The sequence below is a fragment of the Dendrobates tinctorius genome, unplaced genomic scaffold, assembly GCF_039654945.1.
Source record: "Dendrobates tinctorius isolate UK_male_01 unplaced genomic scaffold, ASM3965494v1 ptg000007l, whole genome shotgun sequence".
Lineage (NCBI taxonomy): Eukaryota > Metazoa > Chordata > Amphibia > Anura > Dendrobatidae > Dendrobates > Dendrobates tinctorius.
The window spans coordinates 20,415,386-20,435,753 of NW_027361675.1; the positions used below are offsets into that span (position 1 = coordinate 20,415,386).

General features: G+C 42.2%; 1 protein-coding gene and 1 long non-coding RNA gene across 2 annotated transcripts in view; one reads left to right on the top strand and one right to left on the bottom strand.

Annotated features, from left to right (window-relative positions):
- Positions 1 to 1,320: 1,320 nt before the first annotated feature.
- Positions 1,321 to 18,748, bottom strand: LOC141086381 (glutathione S-transferase 3, mitochondrial-like). The gene is made up of 4 exons (XM_073572365.1): positions 18,501 to 18,748; positions 7,524 to 7,646; positions 6,171 to 6,243; positions 1,321 to 1,532 (listed from the first exon to the last, which is right to left on the bottom strand). The coding sequence occupies exons 1-4, from the start codon at positions 18,633 to 18,635 to the stop codon at positions 1,432 to 1,434; spliced, it is 432 nt and encodes a 143-aa protein (XP_073428466.1). The 5' UTR covers positions 18,636 to 18,748; the 3' UTR covers positions 1,321 to 1,431.
- LOC141086390 (uncharacterized) overlaps positions 17,526 to 20,368 on the top strand; it is an 87,318-nt gene continuing 84,475 nt past the window's right edge. The window contains exon 1 of the long non-coding RNA XR_012231587.1: positions 17,526 to 17,653. This is a non-coding gene — a long non-coding RNA (uncharacterized lncRNA). The remainder of the gene's footprint in view (positions 17,654 to 20,368) is intronic.

Genomic DNA, 20,368 nt, shown 5'->3' on the forward strand with positions numbered 1-20,368 from the left:
ACCCCACGCGTCATTCTCTTGGCTGTGAGGGGGGTGGATCCACAAACGTCGTCTACGATGCCTGATGCGCTGCTGTCTCGCTCTCTCCTTCTCCAGAACAATCACCCTCAAACGATTCGCCTCCGCTGTAAAATCCGCCAAATTCTTCAAAATATTTCCAATCACAACATCCATCTTCGCCCGTAACTTGCTCTTCTCTCCAACCTGCACTTTCTCCTCTACAACCTGTCAAAGAAGGGCTGTAGGAACACGCTATATATAGTTTTTCAGTAGGCAATCCTGTTCGGAAGGCCACAAGGGTCAATTTTAAAAACCGGATCCGGCGTAATCCGTCAAAAAACGGAACAAAAACCGGATTAACCGGATGAGACGGATCCGGTTTTGTCTGTCAAGAACAAGACGGATCCGGCAGAAAAACGGATCCGTCACATACGGTTTTACGAAATATTTGCCGGATCCGGCGCTCCGGCACGACGCCGGATCGCGCCTGACGCCGAAAACCTGATGTGTGAAAGTAGCCTTAGGGGAGCCCTGTTGAAATTTCTTGTTACGAGTGCATACTTGGATTGAAAACAACAGTGACATAGGGCTATTCAAATTCAAGGCAGAGCAGAAAAGTGATTAGTTGCTATTAGGGTGTGTGCACACGTTGAGGATTCTGCTGTGGATCCGCAGCAGATTCTGCTGCGTTGTACAGTACCATTAAAAGGCTATGAGAAATGAAAACGTTGTGCACATGCTGCGGATTTAAATCTGCAGCATGTCAATTCTTTGTGCGGATTCCCAGCGTTTTGACACCTGCTCCATTTTATAGGAATCCGCAGGTGTCAAAACGCACAGGAAATCTGCATAAAATCCGCACTTAAAACTCAGGTAATTTTACCTGCGGATATAGCCAAATCTGCGCGGAAAAATCCGCAATGTGCGCACATACCCTCAAGTATCAAATAGTTTTGTTTTCCTTTTCTTTGGCATCTCCCCCAGTGCTTTATTAATTTTGACACTAACCAAATACAAAACCATACACTATATTATAAATTATTCCAAAAAGACATGCCAATATCATTGTTAATATACCACTTGCAACAAACTTATTCCCACAAATTAAATTTATGCCAGAACAAATCTGGTTTTGTTCCATTCAATTTCTGATCATATTTTCTACAATCTTTAGATAATTACTTTAAACTCTTTGTAAAAATGTGCTAACAGAACTTACAAGGTACATTAATATTTCTTTGCGACTAAAAGTATTTAAAAAAAAAAAAAAAAAAAAAAAAAAAAAAAATTGTTCCAGGTATTGATTACACGTGCAAGTAATTGGGGCAATATTTTCGCTTTATTTGAACATTATTTGTTGTGTAAAAAGAGGTGAATAATGCAGAAGATGTATGTCTTCATTTTGTGCAAGTCATTCAGGAAGCACAATCATTAAACCACATTAAGCAGCTGCAGGGCAGCGGCCAGCGACAGGAGGACAACACCAAACAGCCCAATGTAGCCATAGCCTCCTCTCAGTCTCTTCTCGGGGTCTAGAAATAAATAAAATACAGTACATAGAATCAGAACAATTCAGGTTTGCATTTTTAATATTCAAAAGGCCCCATACACAGACTAATGTTGGCCAAAACCGCTGATATCGACTAATGGTCTAATGTGTATGATGGTGCCAGGTGATTGATGGTCGAGAGAGATGTTGGATTTCGGACTGCCGATCACTTTGTTCTCCTGAAGATAAACCACAGCTTGACGTGTCAGTCGGCGGCTTTCTCAAATCACACAGGAATGCTCAGCTGGTTGAGCGTTCCTGGGTATGGGAGAGTCAGCCAAGATGGCTGTTGGCCAAAAATCAGGTATTCTATATGCCCAGCTTTCCTTAGTATGAGCGGCACACTTTCTCACTAGTGCTCTAGACATGACCTAGGTGGCAAAGAACAGAATGTTCTCATTTACCATACTGTCTGACTTAGGCCATGGTCACATAGTCAGTATTTTACCTCAGTATCTGTAAGCCAAAACCAGGAGTGGGTGATAAATACAGAAATGGTGACGAGTTTCTATTATACTTGTCCTCTGATTGTTCCACTCCTGGTTTTGGCCTACAGATACAGAGGTAAAATACTGACCAAAAACTGAACGTGTAAACATGGCCTTAGAAGAATCCTAGAATAAGCGGTTCACACTTCTAGGACTCCCTGCGGCCAGATGAGATCACTGAGTAATTTTCACTAGATCTGAAGGAAGGAAACCATAGCACTGCAGAGTGTCCATCAGCCCGTGGTTTTGCAGCTATGGCCAATGTAAGGCCTGGCCCTCTGCTCAGAAGGCTTGGCCAGAATATGGTTCTGATTGAAGTTGGAATACTTCTCAGATAGGATGCATACACAGATTTATCACAAATGGATGAAGGGCTAAAAACTCTTACAATTAAGTTGCAGCATCACATTGCATCTAATGATTTCGTATGGTAGAGACCAAAAAAACGGAAGTGTGAAACCAAGAAATGTAGTAAAAATGAAAAGTTTATTGACTACACAGAAGAGATAAAATTACATTAGTATAAAGGGACTGAAACTGAACAGAATGCGCTCCAAGGGGTCTACAAAAAAGTTATATACTTGTGACAATGAAATCACATATGATAAGATAATAGATAAAGAACAAAGTAACCATATTAAATAAGAGATTTCACGAAGAGAGTACATAAAGTGCCAAAAGTAGAATGAATTCAGATAAAGCCTAGTAAGTAATGTCCGGTCTACACGGTAACTATGTCACGGTCAGCAGCTTTAATGGATGCTTGCATTTGAGGTCATACAGCCAGTGGATAGCATTTTTTTGGGCACTTGCACTGTTACATGCATCCTTAGGTCTAAAGTTTTAATCCATTGCAGCACTATTGCACTTTAGGTTATGTCTTGCTGATTGTCACTGCAAATTTATCCTTGCACTAGTGCACTTTGAAATTCTGTTTACTGCCATGTACTTGTGACGCTATACTGTTAGCCTTTGCAGCCTTTTTTTGGGGCATTACTATATATTTCATGCGAACAGCTCACATTACTTACTAGGCTTTATCTGAATTCATTCTACTTTTGACACTTTAGATACTCTCTTCATGAAATCTATTTAATATGGTTACTTTGTTCTATACAGTATCTATTATCTTATCATATGTGATTTAATTGTCACAAGTATATAACTTTTTTTGTAGACCCCTTGGAGCTCATCCTGTTCAGTTTCAGTCCCTTTATACTAATGTAATTTTATCCTTTTTGTGTATTCAATAAACTTTTCATTTTTATTACATTTCTTGGTTTCACAGTTCCTTTTATTTTGGTATCTATCTTGGTTTGAGGAGTGTCCTTTATTATTTTGGTCTAAGCTTGGGTTTTGATTTCCTATGGTTTTGCACTGTGGCCTGTAACCTATTGCGAACGCAACTCACTTGCAATAGACTTCAATGCAAGTCACATGTGACTGCGAGCTGTGTGCATGAGTCATCTGTAAATTTGGATTTTTATTTTCCAGAAAAAAAATAAGTAAATCACAGCTCTCAAATAGTTGCGTGACAGCAAGCACGGACAAGCTTCAACTTATCTGAAAATTGCCATCTTGCGACACATCGCTGTACAGCCCCAGGCTAAGTGCTGTCACGCGCCATGGAGGTTGTGATTTCCTATGGTGCTGCATTGACCTACTGCGATGCAGTTACAACTATTTCCTAATGTGTAGGATTTTCTGTTGCAAGTGGCTCACTTGTCATAGACAGGCCGCTGTGTGGCCCTAGCCTGCGAACACCTTTGTCAAATGAAAAATTGTCTATATTGTGAGAAACGTACGTTTGAATCACCCAGGAATTTTTCTGTCGGTGGTAGCATTTACCACTGGCGATTGAGAAACCCTTGATCTTTTAGAATTAAACTGGCTTTTTTTTTTTTTTCACTGTATAGAACAGCAATGACTCCTGCTTTTTCTGGGCAACAGTGTCAGTTTATGCACCGAAATCATAAGTTTATGATGAATACCTCTGCATCAGTCAGATACAGGTGTCATACATGTTTTCATATGTACATATATCAAAATAGATGTCTCAAACAGGATATGAACAGAACCCTAAAGAGCTGTTAACAAGTTTTTGCTTTGTAATCCGAGAACAGCATGACTTAGGGACTGAGCCCTTGATTCCAGCCTCGTGTCTCATACTGGGCTGCTTGGTGTGTTTTTGATTAAATCACCGTTTTATCTGCTGCAGTTGTAGCATTTCTTTGAGTGGTGATCATATAACTCCGCCACATCCTTGACTGGCATCTTTCTGTGTATGCTGCACATTGGCAGCTTTCTGCCTATCAGTGGTGAGAATGGGGTTACATAAAGCAGTAGGACTACATGTCAAGAGACAACCAGTCCTAAAGTGATTAATCTCCCAATTTATTGAGACTACAAACAAGCAACCCAGTAAGTAACAAATCGCTGGAATCAAGGTCTCTGCCCCTTCATCATGCTGCTCTCTGATAAATTAGCAAAAACTTGCTGACAGATACCGTTTAATCAGATTATCCTACAGACCAGGTAAGAGGCTTTTCTGGCATTTTTGAAGAGGTCTCTTGTTGGGTGATGAGGCATTGAAGCATGAGGCATTCTGGATTTCAACATCTGCAATTTGCACATAAATCCAGCCAACACTCCTTATCTTGGTGAAATAAAACATGAAGGCTCAGGCAATCCTACCATGTTTGGAGTATAAAAGCAAAAAGTGTCAGCTAACCGGCTATCTCGTCTGCACACTTGGATCAGGGCGAGCCCGAATTATATTTTTACTAGGTAGAACTAGATAAGCTGTTGCCAGATATACTGTGACAAAGCACTGCTTATCTCCAGGAGGAGCAAAGTATATGGCAGGTTCAAATTCAACATGCCTGGGTGTGCATCCCACCTTTGATGTCAGCCGGTTCCAATAAACTTGTTGGGTTTGGCTGCCTTACTGCCAGCTACATTAGAGAACATAATCATCTACAATAGAAAGCTCCATGTAAGGCCATGTTCACATTCAGTATTTGGTCAGCATTTTACATCAGTATTTGTGCCATTCATGATTTTGGCTTACAATCAGAGGATTTTCTCACCCACTCACAAATACTGATCTAAAATAGTGAATAAGTGAACATTGCTTAAGGGTCTGTTTACATGGAGCTTCCGGCAGCACTAAATGTCCGCAGATTCGCTGATCTGCAAACACTTGCCATTGTATAATATCCAGTGTACATATGCTGATGATGGTAAATGATGCACACTAAACGACCTTTAATAAGTTCATAGAATCGTAGAGTTGGAAGGGACCTCCTGGGCCATCTGGTCCAACCCCCTGCTCAAAGCAGGATTCGCTAAATCATCCCAGTCAGATGTCTGTCCAGCCTCTGTTTGAAGACTTCCATTGAAGGAGAACTCACCACTTCTCGTGGCAGCCTGTTCCACTCATTGATCACTCTGTCAAAAAGTTTTTTCTAATATCTAATCTGTGTCTTCTCCCATTGTTCTCCACAGTGCAAGCCTGCTTAAAAGTCATTTCACATGATGAATGAGCGGTTTGCTCAGTCATTGGGTAAATCACAGACTGTTTACACCCAAAGATTATCATAAAACAAGCATTCTTAAAAATGGAACCCCTGCAAGTTAATCTAAGTCCAGCTACCAGGAGAAAATTAGCTTTATTCCTCCGGGCAGTCTCAAACTTTCAGTCACATAGTGGTGCCAACATGGCTACAGTCACGCATCAGTATACAGTGTGTGGCGGCTGTAACCACACACCTAGCTCTGACTGACAGCTGTGTCTGCACTGATGATCCGGCTGTCAGTCAGTGACCGGGCATGGTTACAGCCGCCCCCTCGCCATGTACTGAGAAGTGCCTGAAGCCACGCCTCTATGACTTTACTCCTCCTGGCGGCCTCCAGCGTTAAGTTAAATTTCTTCATGGCAGTCAATCATCCAGCGTGGTAACCACACAGCTTTAAAACACTAGTAATATGCAGATTGCCCCCTTATCTGCAGGTTAATAATGTTGTTGACATGTCCAAAACCCTTTAAGAATAGGTTACGATAATCTTTCAGTGTAAATACAGCCCAAGTGTATTTTTTATATAAACATGCCTTTATATGTATATAAGCATACCTCCAGTGTAGTATCCACGAGCATATGACAAACGGCTGGTCACCCACACTGCGCCGAGAACGGATGCACAAAGCTAAACAAATAAGAGTACATATTACCATACATCCTTGGGATTTTTTACATAAATGTATAGCTTTACCTAAATTTGATTTCATGAGGACATCAATGAAACAAAAGTAAAAAGAGATAATTCATGTCTGAGGTCTGTTCAGATCTCTTTATAAGATAATCCTTTAATCGTCCCACCATAGGGAAATTCAGAGATTAGCCATCTTTTCGTTTTTGTGCTCTTGTTTTTTTCTACCCCATTTTTCAATAGCTTTTTTTTTTTTTTTTTTTTTTTTTTTTTAAGTTTCATGAATATATATGCTCATTTACATTTGTTATAATGATGTAGCAAATGAGTAAATGTGACATGCAGAAGTAGTGCTGAGTGGTGTTGCTTCAAAAGCATCCAGCAACTAGAGGGGTTAACAGTCACAGGGAGTGGTTAGCAGAGCCCCAGGGGGATTGTGGGGAACTTGTTTACTATTCGGGTACTAGCAGCTGAAGGGATGAGTGGCGTGTGATCTGTCTCTCACAAAAGTTCAGGCAAGTGAACCATAGGGACACAGGATTCCATTACAGAGTGGAGCTGGGCTAACCCCTTTACTGCTAGTAGATGAAGTCTATCAGGAGTAGGAAGATAAGGACTGGAAGGAATTGTGTCACAGAGATCATCTCCCTCATCAACCCCCCCTCCTCCATCTCACTGTGCTAGAATGAATGCTGTGTTCTACTGTGCCTTTGTAAAGAGTCTTGATCTGTGCAGAACTGTGCTATCAAAAGATACACTTAGTCAATGTGCCTTTAAGAAGCAGCTGCACTGTCTTTGAAGTCTGTGCTTAAGAGACTTGAATTGTACTGGACGTGCTGTGATATTAAATTGCACTGTTCATCTGTTCATGAGGACTATCAATTGTGTCTGTTTGAGCAAGTGGATCCATCTTGTGCCTGAGGAAGCTGCAGTGCATGGTCGCCCTGAGTAACAGTTCCGCCAGAGTTCCAAAGAATTCAGGAGAACTGTCCCGCCCCAATCTGAACCTAGCAGCGTGCATGTAACAAAGAAATATTTTTTTTTTTTGGTAAACTGGATGCTACTATCATTTGCCAAGCTTCTTTTAGAAGCACAATGGCTGCAATGTGTGCATCATAGTGTAGATTCAATCAGATCCATGGACTGGTGAGCTGATTGGACTCTTTTTGCTGCTTTTCTTAGCATTGTGCTGGATGTCCAATACTGTATATAAGCCCAGATTGTGAGAAAAAAAAAAAAAAGTTAGAACTGACAGTGTCAAATATGGCATCACTTACTGGAAAGGCAAGGCCGGCAATGAGCTGGAAGATTAGCCAAGCTGGATACAGTTCCAATGTGTTCTGATGTGCTCTCTGGATACAATTGAAGACGTTCTCTTTGTCAGAATACATCTGTGGATACTGGAAGGAGAAAGCCATATAAGTTCAGAACCAGAGCGATGTCAATAATGAAGTGACAAGTTGTCCATTAAGAAGCAATGGCCGTAAAGTGTGCGGCATTACATTGCACAATATTTGAAACAGAGGCCAGGATATACTTTACATCTCAATCTCCCCTTATGATGGGAGCTGCGAATAAAAGTAACTGATTTATTTATAGGGTCTCACGCCAACAAATAGTGAATGTTCATACAGGGCAAATTTTTTTTTGCTGCCTTTTTACTGTAATTTGATTAAGTCTGTTTGGTATGTGAAATACACGTTTTAAGGTATTCTCATAATTGAGATTTCTCATTTTTTCCCACTTGCATTCTGAGCCCTGACGCAGCAGGTCTATTCTTTCGGTGCTTTTCACCCAGTCAAGTGAATGGGTAAAAACTGCAAGTAAAAAATGCTGAAAAAAACGCATATAAAAAAAAGTGATAAAAATACGTGTATTGTACAAAGCATTTTTACTACCACCACTCTGGTGCTGAAAAAAAAAAAAATGGCTATAAAACAGTAATGTGTGAACTTGCCCTCATGAATAAATACATTTGTAAAGAAAATAAAAAGAACAGCTAACCATACTCAATACATTACTTACTACGAGTTCTGAACGCAAATCATTGTTTAGTTACGAAAAGGCAGCAATTGATTATACAAATTTCCAACTTACCAAGTTTAGTGTTGCAATATAGATGGCCTTATACATGTGGTTATACAAATGCAGTTAGATGCCAATTTTGGCTGCAATACAAAGTTATGTATGGGTCACTGCTACAAGCACAATATACGTGAATGGGGTCGCATTGCAACCCCAAGGGTAGTACGACATGCAAGTTGCAAAAAAATTTCAACACGATTGGACTTGCTTTTCTAGGTACAATTGTGCATCACAAGGCGACACGACTTACTTGTATTACGCTGCGATGTATGGCCAAAGTTTGCTAGGTGTTGCTGCTACAACAAGTGTTGCAGCCAAAGTCACCATGTAATTGTAGCCTTTAAAGCAAACAAAATCCCAAAACTGAATGCTGAGAACACCTCAGGTACAAACATTTGGGCTGCTGCTTTGTGTACCAGATCAGTAGTTAAGGGTTATGCTCATCTTTACTTATTTTAAAAGGGGTTTTTCAGCTTTATTATCCTGGCACACGACCACTGTAACGGTCCAGTAATTGGCTTCAGAGATTACCTCTAAAGAGCACCTGGCATTTAATGTGTTTTTAAATTATAGGTAACCCGTTAGGCAGTAGCAGACCACTGTTCACTCAAAAAGCTGTGCTCTGTAGCACATTGCTCAACCAGCAGAAGTGCTATGCTTCCAACTAGGCGTGCAGAGTGGAGTATGGGCACAATAGTAAGTTTATTAGCCTGTAAAGATTGGAGTACAGACTTGTCAGCCTTCTATTGGGCCCGTACACCACTCAGCACTTGTGCCTGCCAAGCCATGTCATGCACAGCGTGGCTTTATTCCACGGTCACATATTCAGTATTTGGTCAGTATTTTACCTCAGTATTTGTAAGCCATAACCAGGCGTGGGTGATAAATCCAGAAGTGGTGACGTGTTTCTATGAGACTTTTCCTCTGATTGTTCCTCTCATGGTTTTGGCTTATAAATACTGAGGTAAAATACTCGTGAAATAACTCGTGTGCATGTGGCCCAATTGTCTAGATGTTCACATGTATAATTTTCTTGTAAAGAGAATCTTCTACCTTTTGGTGGGCCTTATAACATGTCTATACAAAGCAGAGCTGTAATAAGGCCGTGTCCATCAGACCTTAGATTGTATGACAGGATTGTGTTACTACTCGGCAAACAGGGTCTTCCCGCTAGCGAGCAGTTTCATGTGTGATGTCAGCATTCTTGAAGGTACAGTTTTGTAAAAGTACTTCTAATATTAATAATCTTTATTTTTTTATATAGCGCCAACATATTCTGCAGCGCTTTATAGTTTTCACACATTATCATCGCTGTCCCCGATGGGGCTCACAATCTAAGTTCCCCATCAGTATGTTTTTGGAATGTGGGAGGAAACCGGAGTACCCGGAGGAAACCAATGCAAACACGAGGAGAACATACAAACTCCTTGCAGATGTTGTCCTTGATGGAATGTGAACCCAGGAATCCAGCGCTGCAGTGGGTACTGCCCCTCATCACTGCAGAGTGTGAGATATGGTTTGGCTGTGTGAGATATTGGCTTTTATCCCAAGTCATGTAACAAGGCTCGTTAAAGGGTCGACATTGACTTTTAGGATTGCTACTTCCAATAGGTGGCACTAGAGTTCTAGTCCTCTTCCTCTCTGAAGAGATAATTTGCATAACTCACTGACAAAGACATGAACAGTCTATAATTTTAAGGGTAGGTTAATATTAACAAAGAGATAGAACATCAAAAATAAAATCCAGAAAATCACATTGTGTCAATTATATAAATTTATTTGCATTCTGCAGTAAGGAATAAGTATTTGATCCCTCTGGCAAACAAGACTTAATACTTTGTTGCAAAAGCCTTGTTGGCAAGCAAGTTTTCATGGGCTTAAGGTCTGGACACTGGCTATTCCACTCCATGACCTTAATGTGCTTCTTTTTGAGCCACTCCTTTGTTGCCTTGGCTATATGTTTTGGGCCTTTGTCTTGCTAGAAGACCCAGCTATGACCCATTTTTAATGTCCTGGCAGAGGGGAGGTTGTCAATCAGGATTTTACGGTACATGGCTCCATCCATTTTCCCATTGCGGTGAAGTAGTCCTGTGCCCTTAGAAGAGAAACACTCCCAAAACATGTTTGTGCCTATGGAGGCTTGACAGTGTTCTTTGGGTCATAGGCAGCATTTCTCTTCCTCCAAACACGGCGAGTTGAGTTAATGCCAAAGACCTGAATTTTTGTCTCATCTGACCACAGCACCTTCTACCAATCACTCACAGAATCATCCATATGTTCATTGGCAAACTTCAGACTGGTCTGAACATGTGCCTTCTTGAGCAGGGGAACCTTGCGGGCACTGCAGGATTTTAAACCTTTACAACGTAATGTGTTACCAATGGTTTTCTTGGTGACTGTGGTCCCAGCTGTCTTGAGATCATTAACAAGTTCACCCCGTGATCAAGGATACCCTTCGAGGTATCCCATTTCAGCTTTGTGCAGGTCTATGATGTTGTCCCTGACATCCTATCAAAGCTCTTTGGTCTTACCCGTGTTGTAGAGGTTAGAGTCTGTGACTGATTAATTGAGTCTTTGTACAGAAGTCTTTTATAGGGATGACTATGTAAGACAGCTGTTTTCAATGCAGGAAACAAGCTGATTAGGAGCATTTAACTGGTCTGTAGGAGCCAGAACTCTTAATGGTTAAAGGGGGGGGGGAATCAAACACTTATTTCTCACAGCAAAATGCAAACACATTTATATAATTTATACAGTGTGACTTTCTGGATTTTCTTTTCGATATTCTCTCAATGTTAAAATTAACCTACCATTAAAATTATAGACGGTTCATGTCTTTGTCAGTGGGCAAACTTACAAAATCAGCAAGGGATCAAATAATTATTTCCCCCACTGTATGGCCTGGCTGGAGGACTTTTATTTGACTGTCTTTCTGGATTTATTGTGTGGTTTCACAGTCTCACGTATCCTTAAATAGTAACCTTGTACAAAAAAAACAAAAAAAAAAAGAAACTTTGCTACCTCGTTATATAGCCCACATGTTATAGCGTAGGAGCCTTTTAGTATTCTGTTTATACATGTTCGTAACTCTATTGATCCTTGTACTTTTTTTTTTTTTTTTTTTTACAAAGTGCCATGAGCTGTGACGGTGTGTGTTGCTTTGTCTCAATTGTACCCATTTTTGTCACCACTGTTGTATTTATCCCCTTTTACGTGAGTAATAAACTTTCTATTATAATTGTTTACGGTATATGACTGTTTCATGTCACTCGACTCTTTGGAGCATAGTGCTCCATTTTTTGTAGGAATTCTGAGAGAGTCACAATGCAATTCCTATATCTTAAGGGGTTGTCCAGAAATAACTAACTGTGAAAGCTTATGTAAAAAGTGTACAGTGTCCTTTCCTGGGTCTTGCAGCTCAGATAGCGTTCACTTAAATGTCACTATTTAGAAATGAGCTTAAGAAGTATTGTAAGTGAATCTTATATCTTTTGGGGGGGCCTTATAATAGATCTACAGTGGGGAAAAAAAGTATTTAGTCAGTCAGCAATAGTGCAAGTTCCACCACTTCAAAAGATGAGAGGCGTCTGTAATTTACATCATAGGTAGACTAAAACTATGGGAGACAAACTGAGAAAAAAAAAAAAAAAAAATCCAGAAAATCACATTGTCTGTTTTTTTTTTTTTTTTCATATTATGGTGGAAAATAAGTATTTGGTCAGAAACAAAATTTCATCTCAATACTTTGTGATATATCCTTTGTTGGCAATGAGAGAGGTCAAACGTTTTCTGTAAGTCTTCACAAGGTTGCCACACACTGTTGTTGGTATGTTGGCCCATTCCTCCATGCAGATCTCCTCTAGAGCAGTGATGTTTTTGGCTTTTCGCTTGGCAACACGGACTTTCAACTCCCTCCAAAGGTTTTCTATAGGGTTGAGATCTGGAGACTGGCTAGGCCACTCCAGGACCTTGAAATGCTTCTTACGAAGCCACTCCTTCGTTGCCCTGGTGGTGTGCTTTGGATCATTGTCATGTTGAAAGACCCAGCCACGTTTCATCTTCAATGCCCTTGCTGATGGAAGGAGGTTTGCACTCAAAATCTCACGATACATGGCCCCATTCATTCTTTCATGTACCCGGATCAGTCGTCCTGGCCCCTTTGCAGAGAAACAGCCCCAAAGCATGATGTTTCCACCACCATGCTTTACAGTAGGTATGGTGTTTGATGGATGCAACTCAGTATTCTTTTTCCTCCAAACACGACAAGTTGTGTTTCTACCAGTTCCAGTTTGGTTTCATCAGACCATAGGACATTCTCCCAAAACTCCTCTGGATCATCCAAATGCTCTCTAGCAAACTTCAGACGGGCCCAGACATGTACAGGCTTAAGCAGTGGGACACGTCTGGCACTGCAGGATCTGAGTCCATGGTGGCGTAGTGTGTTACTTATGGTAGGCCTTGTTACATTGGTCCCAGCTCTCTGCAGTTCATTCACTAGGTCCCCCCGCGTGGTTCTGGGATTTTTGCTCACCGTTCTTGTGATCATTCTGACCCCACGGGGTGGGATTTTGCGTGGAGCACCAGATCGAGGGAGATTATCAGTGGTCTTGTATGTCTTCCATTTTCTAATTATTGCTCCCACAGTTGATTTCTTCACTCCAAGCTGGTTGGCTATTGCAGATTCAGTCTTCCCAGCCTGGTGCAGGGCTACAATTTTGTTTCTGGTGTCCTTTGACAGCTCTTTGGTCTTCACCATAGTGGAGTTTGGAGTCAGACTGTTTGAGGGTGTGCACAGGTGTCTTTTTATACTGATAACAAGTTTAAACAGGTGCCATTACTACAGGTAATGAGTGGAGGAAAGAGGAGACTCTTAAAGAAGAAGTTACAGGTCTGTGAGAGCCAGAAATCTTGATTGCTTGTTTCTGACCAAATACTTATTTTCCGCCATAATATGCAAATAAAATGACAAAAAAAAAACAGACAATGTGATTTTCTGGATTTTTTTTTCTCAGTTTGTCTCCCATAGTTGAGGTCTACCTATGATGTAAATTACAGACGCCTCTCATCTTTTTAAGTGGTGGAACTTGCACTATTGCTGACTGACTAAATACTTTTTTTCCCCACTGTATACAAAGCAGAGCTGTAATAAGGCCGTGTTCATCAGGCCTTAGGTTGTATGACAGGATTGTGTTACTACTCGGCAAACAGGTCTTCCCGCTGGTGAGGAAAGCGAGCAGTTTCATGTGTTATGTCAGCATTCTAGAAGGTACAATGTTGTAAAAGAACTTGCAATGGACAATGACTTTGCACAAAACAGGTTTTGTAAAATAAAATGTAAATGTCTACTGCTGTACGCAAATTTAAAACAAGCGAAAAAAAAAAACAAACGCACCGCAGTTAGGTTTACACAGTGTAAATAAGAATCACAGTGGGCAGGGAATTTCTATACAACCCATCCACTTTGCTGGAACTGTAAGGCTACGTTCACACGTAGCGGAACTCTCGCGGAAATTACTGCGAGAATTCCAAATTCCATTACTCGGGAAAATCGCATTTTAAATTCCCGCAATTTTCCTGCGGAAAAACTAGCATTTTGCAAGCGTTATTAGCTTGCAGAATTGCTAGCGCTTTCCATGCGATCTGCAGCATCGCTTGGAGAACTGATTGACAGGTTGGTCACACTCGTCAAACAGTGTTTGACGAGTGTGACCAACTTTTTACTATTGAGGCTGCCTATGCGGCATCACTAGTAAAAGATAGGATGTAAAAAATAATAAAAAAAGAAAAATATTGTTATTCTTACCTTCCCGCCTCTCTCCACGCTCCCGATCCCAGTAATCCTTTGCGAGAATTACCGTGATGACGTCCGTTCTCGCAGGATCGCGACATCTCGTGGTCATTCGCGATGACGTCGCATGAATGACCGCGAGACTTCGAGATCCTGCAAGAACGGACGTCATCGCTCGCAAAGGATTACTGGGACCAGGAGCGTGGAGAGAGGCGGGAAGGCTGCGCGGGACGTCGGAAGGTGAGAATAACAATATTTTTTATTTTAAATTCTATTTTTTACAGGGATATGGTACCCACAGCCCGGAGGACAGTCTCCTCCGGACGATGGGTACCATCCGCAAATTTTCTGCATACTTTTCACATGGTGTGCACAGCCACATGCGGAAAGCAGAACAATGCATTCCTATGGGTGCGGGATCGCCGCGATTCCGCTAAATTAATGAGCATGCTTCGTTTTTTATCGCAAAGCGATTCCTCGGCGGTAAAAACCGCAGCATTAACACAGCATTGCGGAATCTCATAGGAATGCATGGGATGCTTATTTTTTGCGGCAAAATCACACGGTTAAAACCTGAGTTTTTGACACAGGAAAAACACGCAGCATAAAAAAAAAAAAAAAAAAAAAAAAAAAAAATGCAATAAAGGCTCATCGTGGGAACGCAGCAATTTTATTTTCCCCATAGACTTCCATTAAATGCGGAAAATCAGCATATCATTCAGACGTCTGTTTTTTTCTCACATACGAGAAAAATGGACCGATTTTTTTAATCATAGTGTCAGGAGTTTTCTTCGTATGTGGAGAAAATTTTTTTCTCTACCTTCTTTTTTCTGACATTCCGTGAAAATCGGACAGCACTTTGATGTAATCCAAGTGTGGTCCAATTTTTTTTTCCATTAACTACTACAGTCCCCTGAGGAAGCTCAAGCGAAACATGCGTTGGGGCTGCGTGGTCTGATGGCGCACGAAGACTTATATGGGTATGACCTTTCCTTATGAATCCTAGTATTGATTTATTAATATTGATGTTTTTTCTTACTTGTAGCAACAACGGTTATTTGTTTGCTGTATTGATGAGCACTGGTTTGCTACAGTATTTATTTATATACATCACACTAGTGTATTGCACTTTAGTAGAATAATTGTGGTCAAAATTTCCCGGTCTGCACGTTTTGTATGCCTCAGATTTTTTACAGTTTGTGTCCTTCAATCTTTGTCCATGTAATATTTTAGAATTATTTGATATTGTTTTTATGGTATAATAAATAAAGTATTACTTTGATTTTAAACGTGTTTTTGTACTCCCTTTCTCCCTGTGCATACCATTAACTAGCATTGTTGGTTTTGTGTCGACCCTCTGATCAAAATTGGACTTTTTTTTTTTTTTTTTTTTTTTTAAAAGGGAACCTGTCAGCTGTTTTGGCCGCTATAAGATGCGGCCACTGCCTTTCAGGGCTTATCTACAGCATTCTATAATGGAGTAGATAAGCCCCCGGTCCGACCTGCAAGAGAAGAAACATATGTTTTATTATACTCACCTGGGGGGGGCAGTCCGGTGCCGTCCGGTCTGATGGGTGTCGCAGGTCCTGGGCCGGCGCCTCCCATATTCTTGCGCCGTCGCCATCCTGCTTGCTTCATGGCTCCCTGGCATCGCGCTCCTGCCCAGGCGTACTTCTCGGACTTGTTGAGGGCAGAGCAAAGTACTGCAGTGCGCAGGGAAGGGTCAGAGAGGTCCGGCGCCTGCGCACTGCAGTACTCTGCTCTGCGCTCAACAGGGCAGAGAAGTATACCTGCGCAGGAGCGCAATGACGGGAGGCCATGAAGCAAGCATGAGGCTGGCGTTGCAAAAAGATGGGAGGCGCCGTACCCACAACACCCATCGGACCAGACTGCATCGGACCGTCCCCCCGGTGAGTATAATAAAAATGTATTTTTCTTATCTTTCAGGTCGAACCGTGGGCTTATCTACAGCAGGGTTCCCCAACTCCAGTCCTCAAGGCCCACCAACAGATCATGTTTTCAGGATTTCCTTTGTATTGCACAGGTGAAGCAATTATCACCTCAGCAACACTAAGGAAATCCTGAAAACATGATCTGTTGGTGGGCCTTGAGGACTGGAGTTGGGGAACCCTGCTGTAGATAAACCCTGAAAGGCAAAGGCTGTATCTTATAGCAGCCAAAGCAGCTGATGTGTTTAAAGTGAACCTTTCACCTGGTTTGAAGGAAAAAAATAAAGTCAGACATGTGAACAGCCCTATAGACTATTGGCCCACGTGCACACTTTAATTATTTCACAAGTTTTTTACCTCCGTATTTATAAGCCAAGCCCAGGAGTGGAACAATCAGAGAAAAAGGTATAGTAAATACAGAAGTGGTGACAGGTTTCTATCACCCACTCCTGGTTTTAGCTTACAAATACGGAGGTAAAAAAAAAACCTGACCAAATACTGAAAATACTGAATGTGACCTTATATGTATGAGTGCAATCTGTGAAGAAATGACAAACTGAAAACTGAGCCCTTACAGCTGAGGGAAGCAGATGGAAAGTGTGGACGGCCATAGCTTTCCCTCGCAACATTGCAATAGCCAGTGTATTGCCAACATGGCTTAAAGGGAATCGGTCACCTCATTTTTGGCCTATAAACTGCAGCCACCACCATAAGGTAACGTGAAAGATGGTAGGCACTGCACTGGTTAAGGAGGGTGCCTTTGACTGCGGTGCCGCCCCCTCCCCTTTTTCCCCCATGGTTGTGGCGTGCTTCTGCTTGCCCACCCATTTTGAGTTGTGGGGGTGTGGATTTTCATGGGTATGGGGCCAATAAGATCAGGAAGGGGATAGCACAGCCCCTTACTGTGGGTATAAAATACACGTGCACAGCCAGCCCTCTCTCTTCCCCCGGATATTTAGGGTCCTGGAGGTGCTTGTCCCACCCTCCCCTTTTGTTATGTATATTCACTAATGTTCATTATGTTTGTTCTTTCGTAGAATTCAAGTCACAAGGTTACGGCTCGCTGGCTGACTTGCCTGTGAATATGCAGCAAGGAATTAGGCGGCGAGCGCGTTTTAATTAAGTTAAGTGCCATTCAAATGGTTGTTAAAAAAATAAAAGCATTTAATAAAAGCTGTGACCGACCTTCACCCATCATTTGGTATTCGAGTCGGTTTTGTTACGGTTGGGGGAAGTGCGCCAGTGGTGTTAGCCCTTAGGTCGCCGCAGTCTAAGAAAAAGCAGTTAGATTATACTCCCTGGGGGGCGCGGTCCGGCGTCTCCCATCTTCTAGCGATGACGTCCTCCTTCTTACTTCTGCCGCGGGTCCTGCGCAGGCGTACTTTATCTGCCCTATTGAAAGCAGAGCAGAGTACTGCAGTGCGTAGGCGCCGGGAAAGGTCAGTGAGGTCCGGCGCCTGCGCCCTGCAGTACTCTGCTCTGCCCTCAACAGCGCAGATAAAGTACACCTGCACAGGAGCCACAGCAGAAGTAAGAAGGAGGACGTCATCACTAGAAGATGGGAGACGCTGGACCGGACCCCCGGGTATGATCTGTTTTTCTTCTCTTTCAGGTTACATCGGGGGCTTATCTACAGCATTACAGAATGCTGTAGATAAGCCCCTGATGGCAGTGACTGCAGCCCATAGGCCAAAAATGAGGTGACAGATTCCCTTTAATTCTATACAGGTTTTGTGCATGGTTTTTTTTTTTTTTTAAACACACACTGGGGCAGTTTTATGAAAAGCGTTCTGATTACAGCCAGCTCCGGTATATCTATAGGATATGAAACGGCTTGCTGACTGGTGGGGTCTGCCCCATGTTGGGGTGGGGGTATCGCATACTACACACTATGTCAGGTATAGCAAATGTACAGTGGAGAGAATTGAACTTTCAGCATTTGTTAGGGCATACACTACATGAGCAGGGATATCTTTACATGATTAGTGGGAAGGGGGAACAGCATGGGTTTTGCAGTGATTTGTCTAACCCTCCATATCCCAGCAGGGTGTGCATACCACAGTGTCTGGCAGAAAGCATGCAGGAGAAGTGGGTGTAACAGAGCCTAGCCTGCCTGCAGAGCACAATGGCGCGCAAGGTCTGCATACCAGGAATCTAGATCACGCCATAAACAGTCAGAACGGCATTTTCAGAGCAGAAAATGATTTAGAATTGAGAGTCCTCAGTGGTTGACACCTTTTAATGGCTAACTGAAAAGATGGTAACACATTGCAAGCTTTCCAGACTACTCAGGTCTCTTCATCAGGCGTTGACTAATACAAAATCTGAAGAATCACATATTTATACACAAAACAGAAACAATGCAATAGTTTAGATTTGAGAGTTCCTGTTTTCAGAGCAGGACAGGAGCGGAATACTTAGGACTACAATACCTTGATGCCATACTTCTTCCTTGCTCTTCCAACATTTATCCCAAGGTACATAAGTACAACATAGCTGTAGATAAAGGTGAGGATCACATAGCCAAAATCGTGTGGCAGGATATCGTGTATGCTGCTGGCAGACATGTTGATGGTGTGGCTGATGCGGAGCTCCTATGCACACAGGACACAAGGCAGCTCTGAATAAACCCTGGTAACCTGCACCGCTCACTGGCTGATCCTACAGAGGAGGAGCGTCCTGGACTCCAGCCCTGGATTCTTATCTGTGCTGCTATAGATCTATGCTAAAGGCCACAACTGTGGTGTAGTAACCCTAACGCATAGTGAGTCAGCAATATTGGCCTTCTTTTCATTTTTTGATATGCACTTATGGTTCCGATCAATATGAACAGCACAATTTCAAAGCTTAAATACAGGAAAGATGTATATCTTTGGACCGTGTTAGCCAGTAGATAGAAAAATATTCAGAATTGAGAGTCCTCAGTGGTTGATACCTTTTAATGGCTAACTGAAAAGATGGTAACACATTGCAAGCTTTCGAGACTACTCAGGTCTCTTCATCAGGCTAGACTAATACAAAATCTGAAGTCACATATTTATACACAATACAGCACAGAAAAAATGCAATAGATGAGACAAGTGACGTGAAGCAGAATTATGATTATGGGAGAGGGAGAAACATAAATATTGAAATAGTGAGACCAAAGAATTCATAACACCTTTTCCATACAGTATGTTTTGCTGTGATTTTTCATGGTTCTTTTATGTACAAGAAAAGCGGACCTATTAGGCCAGGATCACACATGTGAGGACTACGGCCAAGTCTCGCGTGTTAATACCCAGCACTCGAATCTAAGTGTGTGGCCGCATAGCAATACATGGAGCTGAACGCTCCGCTCCTGAGTGACGACGGCAGTGCTGGGTATTAACTTGCGAGGCTCGGCCGTATTCCTCGCATGTGTGATCCCGGGCTTATTCTGATCACACTCTGATCAGCTTGATCAGAGTGTGGTCTGAGAGTCATCTGATTTTCTTGTATGTGGATAAAAAAAGCTCCACCTTCTACATTCTGAGAGTCCGAGAAAATCGGACCGCACTCAGACTCTGATGTCATCCGAGTGTGGCCCGATTTTTTTCATGGACCCTCAGCTCAAAATCAGACAGGTCTCCAATATTTTCTGTGGATCACTTGGTCAGTCCGAGGAAAACATTGGGGATGACCCTATAGACTATCACAGGTATGAGTGCTATCCATGAAAAATACAGATAGCACTCACACGCAAAAATCGGACGTCGGAATGAGGCCTAAGGCTAGGGTTACATGACAGTATTTCTCTCCGAATGTGGTCTGATTTTTTGCAGAGGCCCATAGAACTGAATAGGTGAGTGTCATCCAAGTCGGTCTGAGGATTTTTCTGCGCGGATTTTCTGTGGGTTACAATCCGCAGCATGTCAATTCTTTGTGCGGATTCCACTGCGGTTTCACACCTTCACCATTGTGAGGTGTGAAACCGCAGGGCTAAACTGCAGGCTAATCCGCAGGTATTTTGACCTGCGGATTTACCTGCGGATTTTTCAAAATCTGAGCGGAAAAATCCATAGCACTTCCAACTACGTGTGCACATAGCCTTAGGGTATATGCATATGCTGCGGATTCTGCTGCGGATCCGCTGCGGATTTGGCCTCTGCGGATCCGCAGCAGTTCCCAAGACAGTGTACAGTACCATGTAAGTCTATGGGATTTACAATCCGCAGTGCACATATCAATTCATTCTGCGGATTCCGCTGCGGTTTAACACCTATTCCATTGTCCAGGTGTCAAACCACAAAACCGCTGGTCAATCCGCAGGAAAACCACA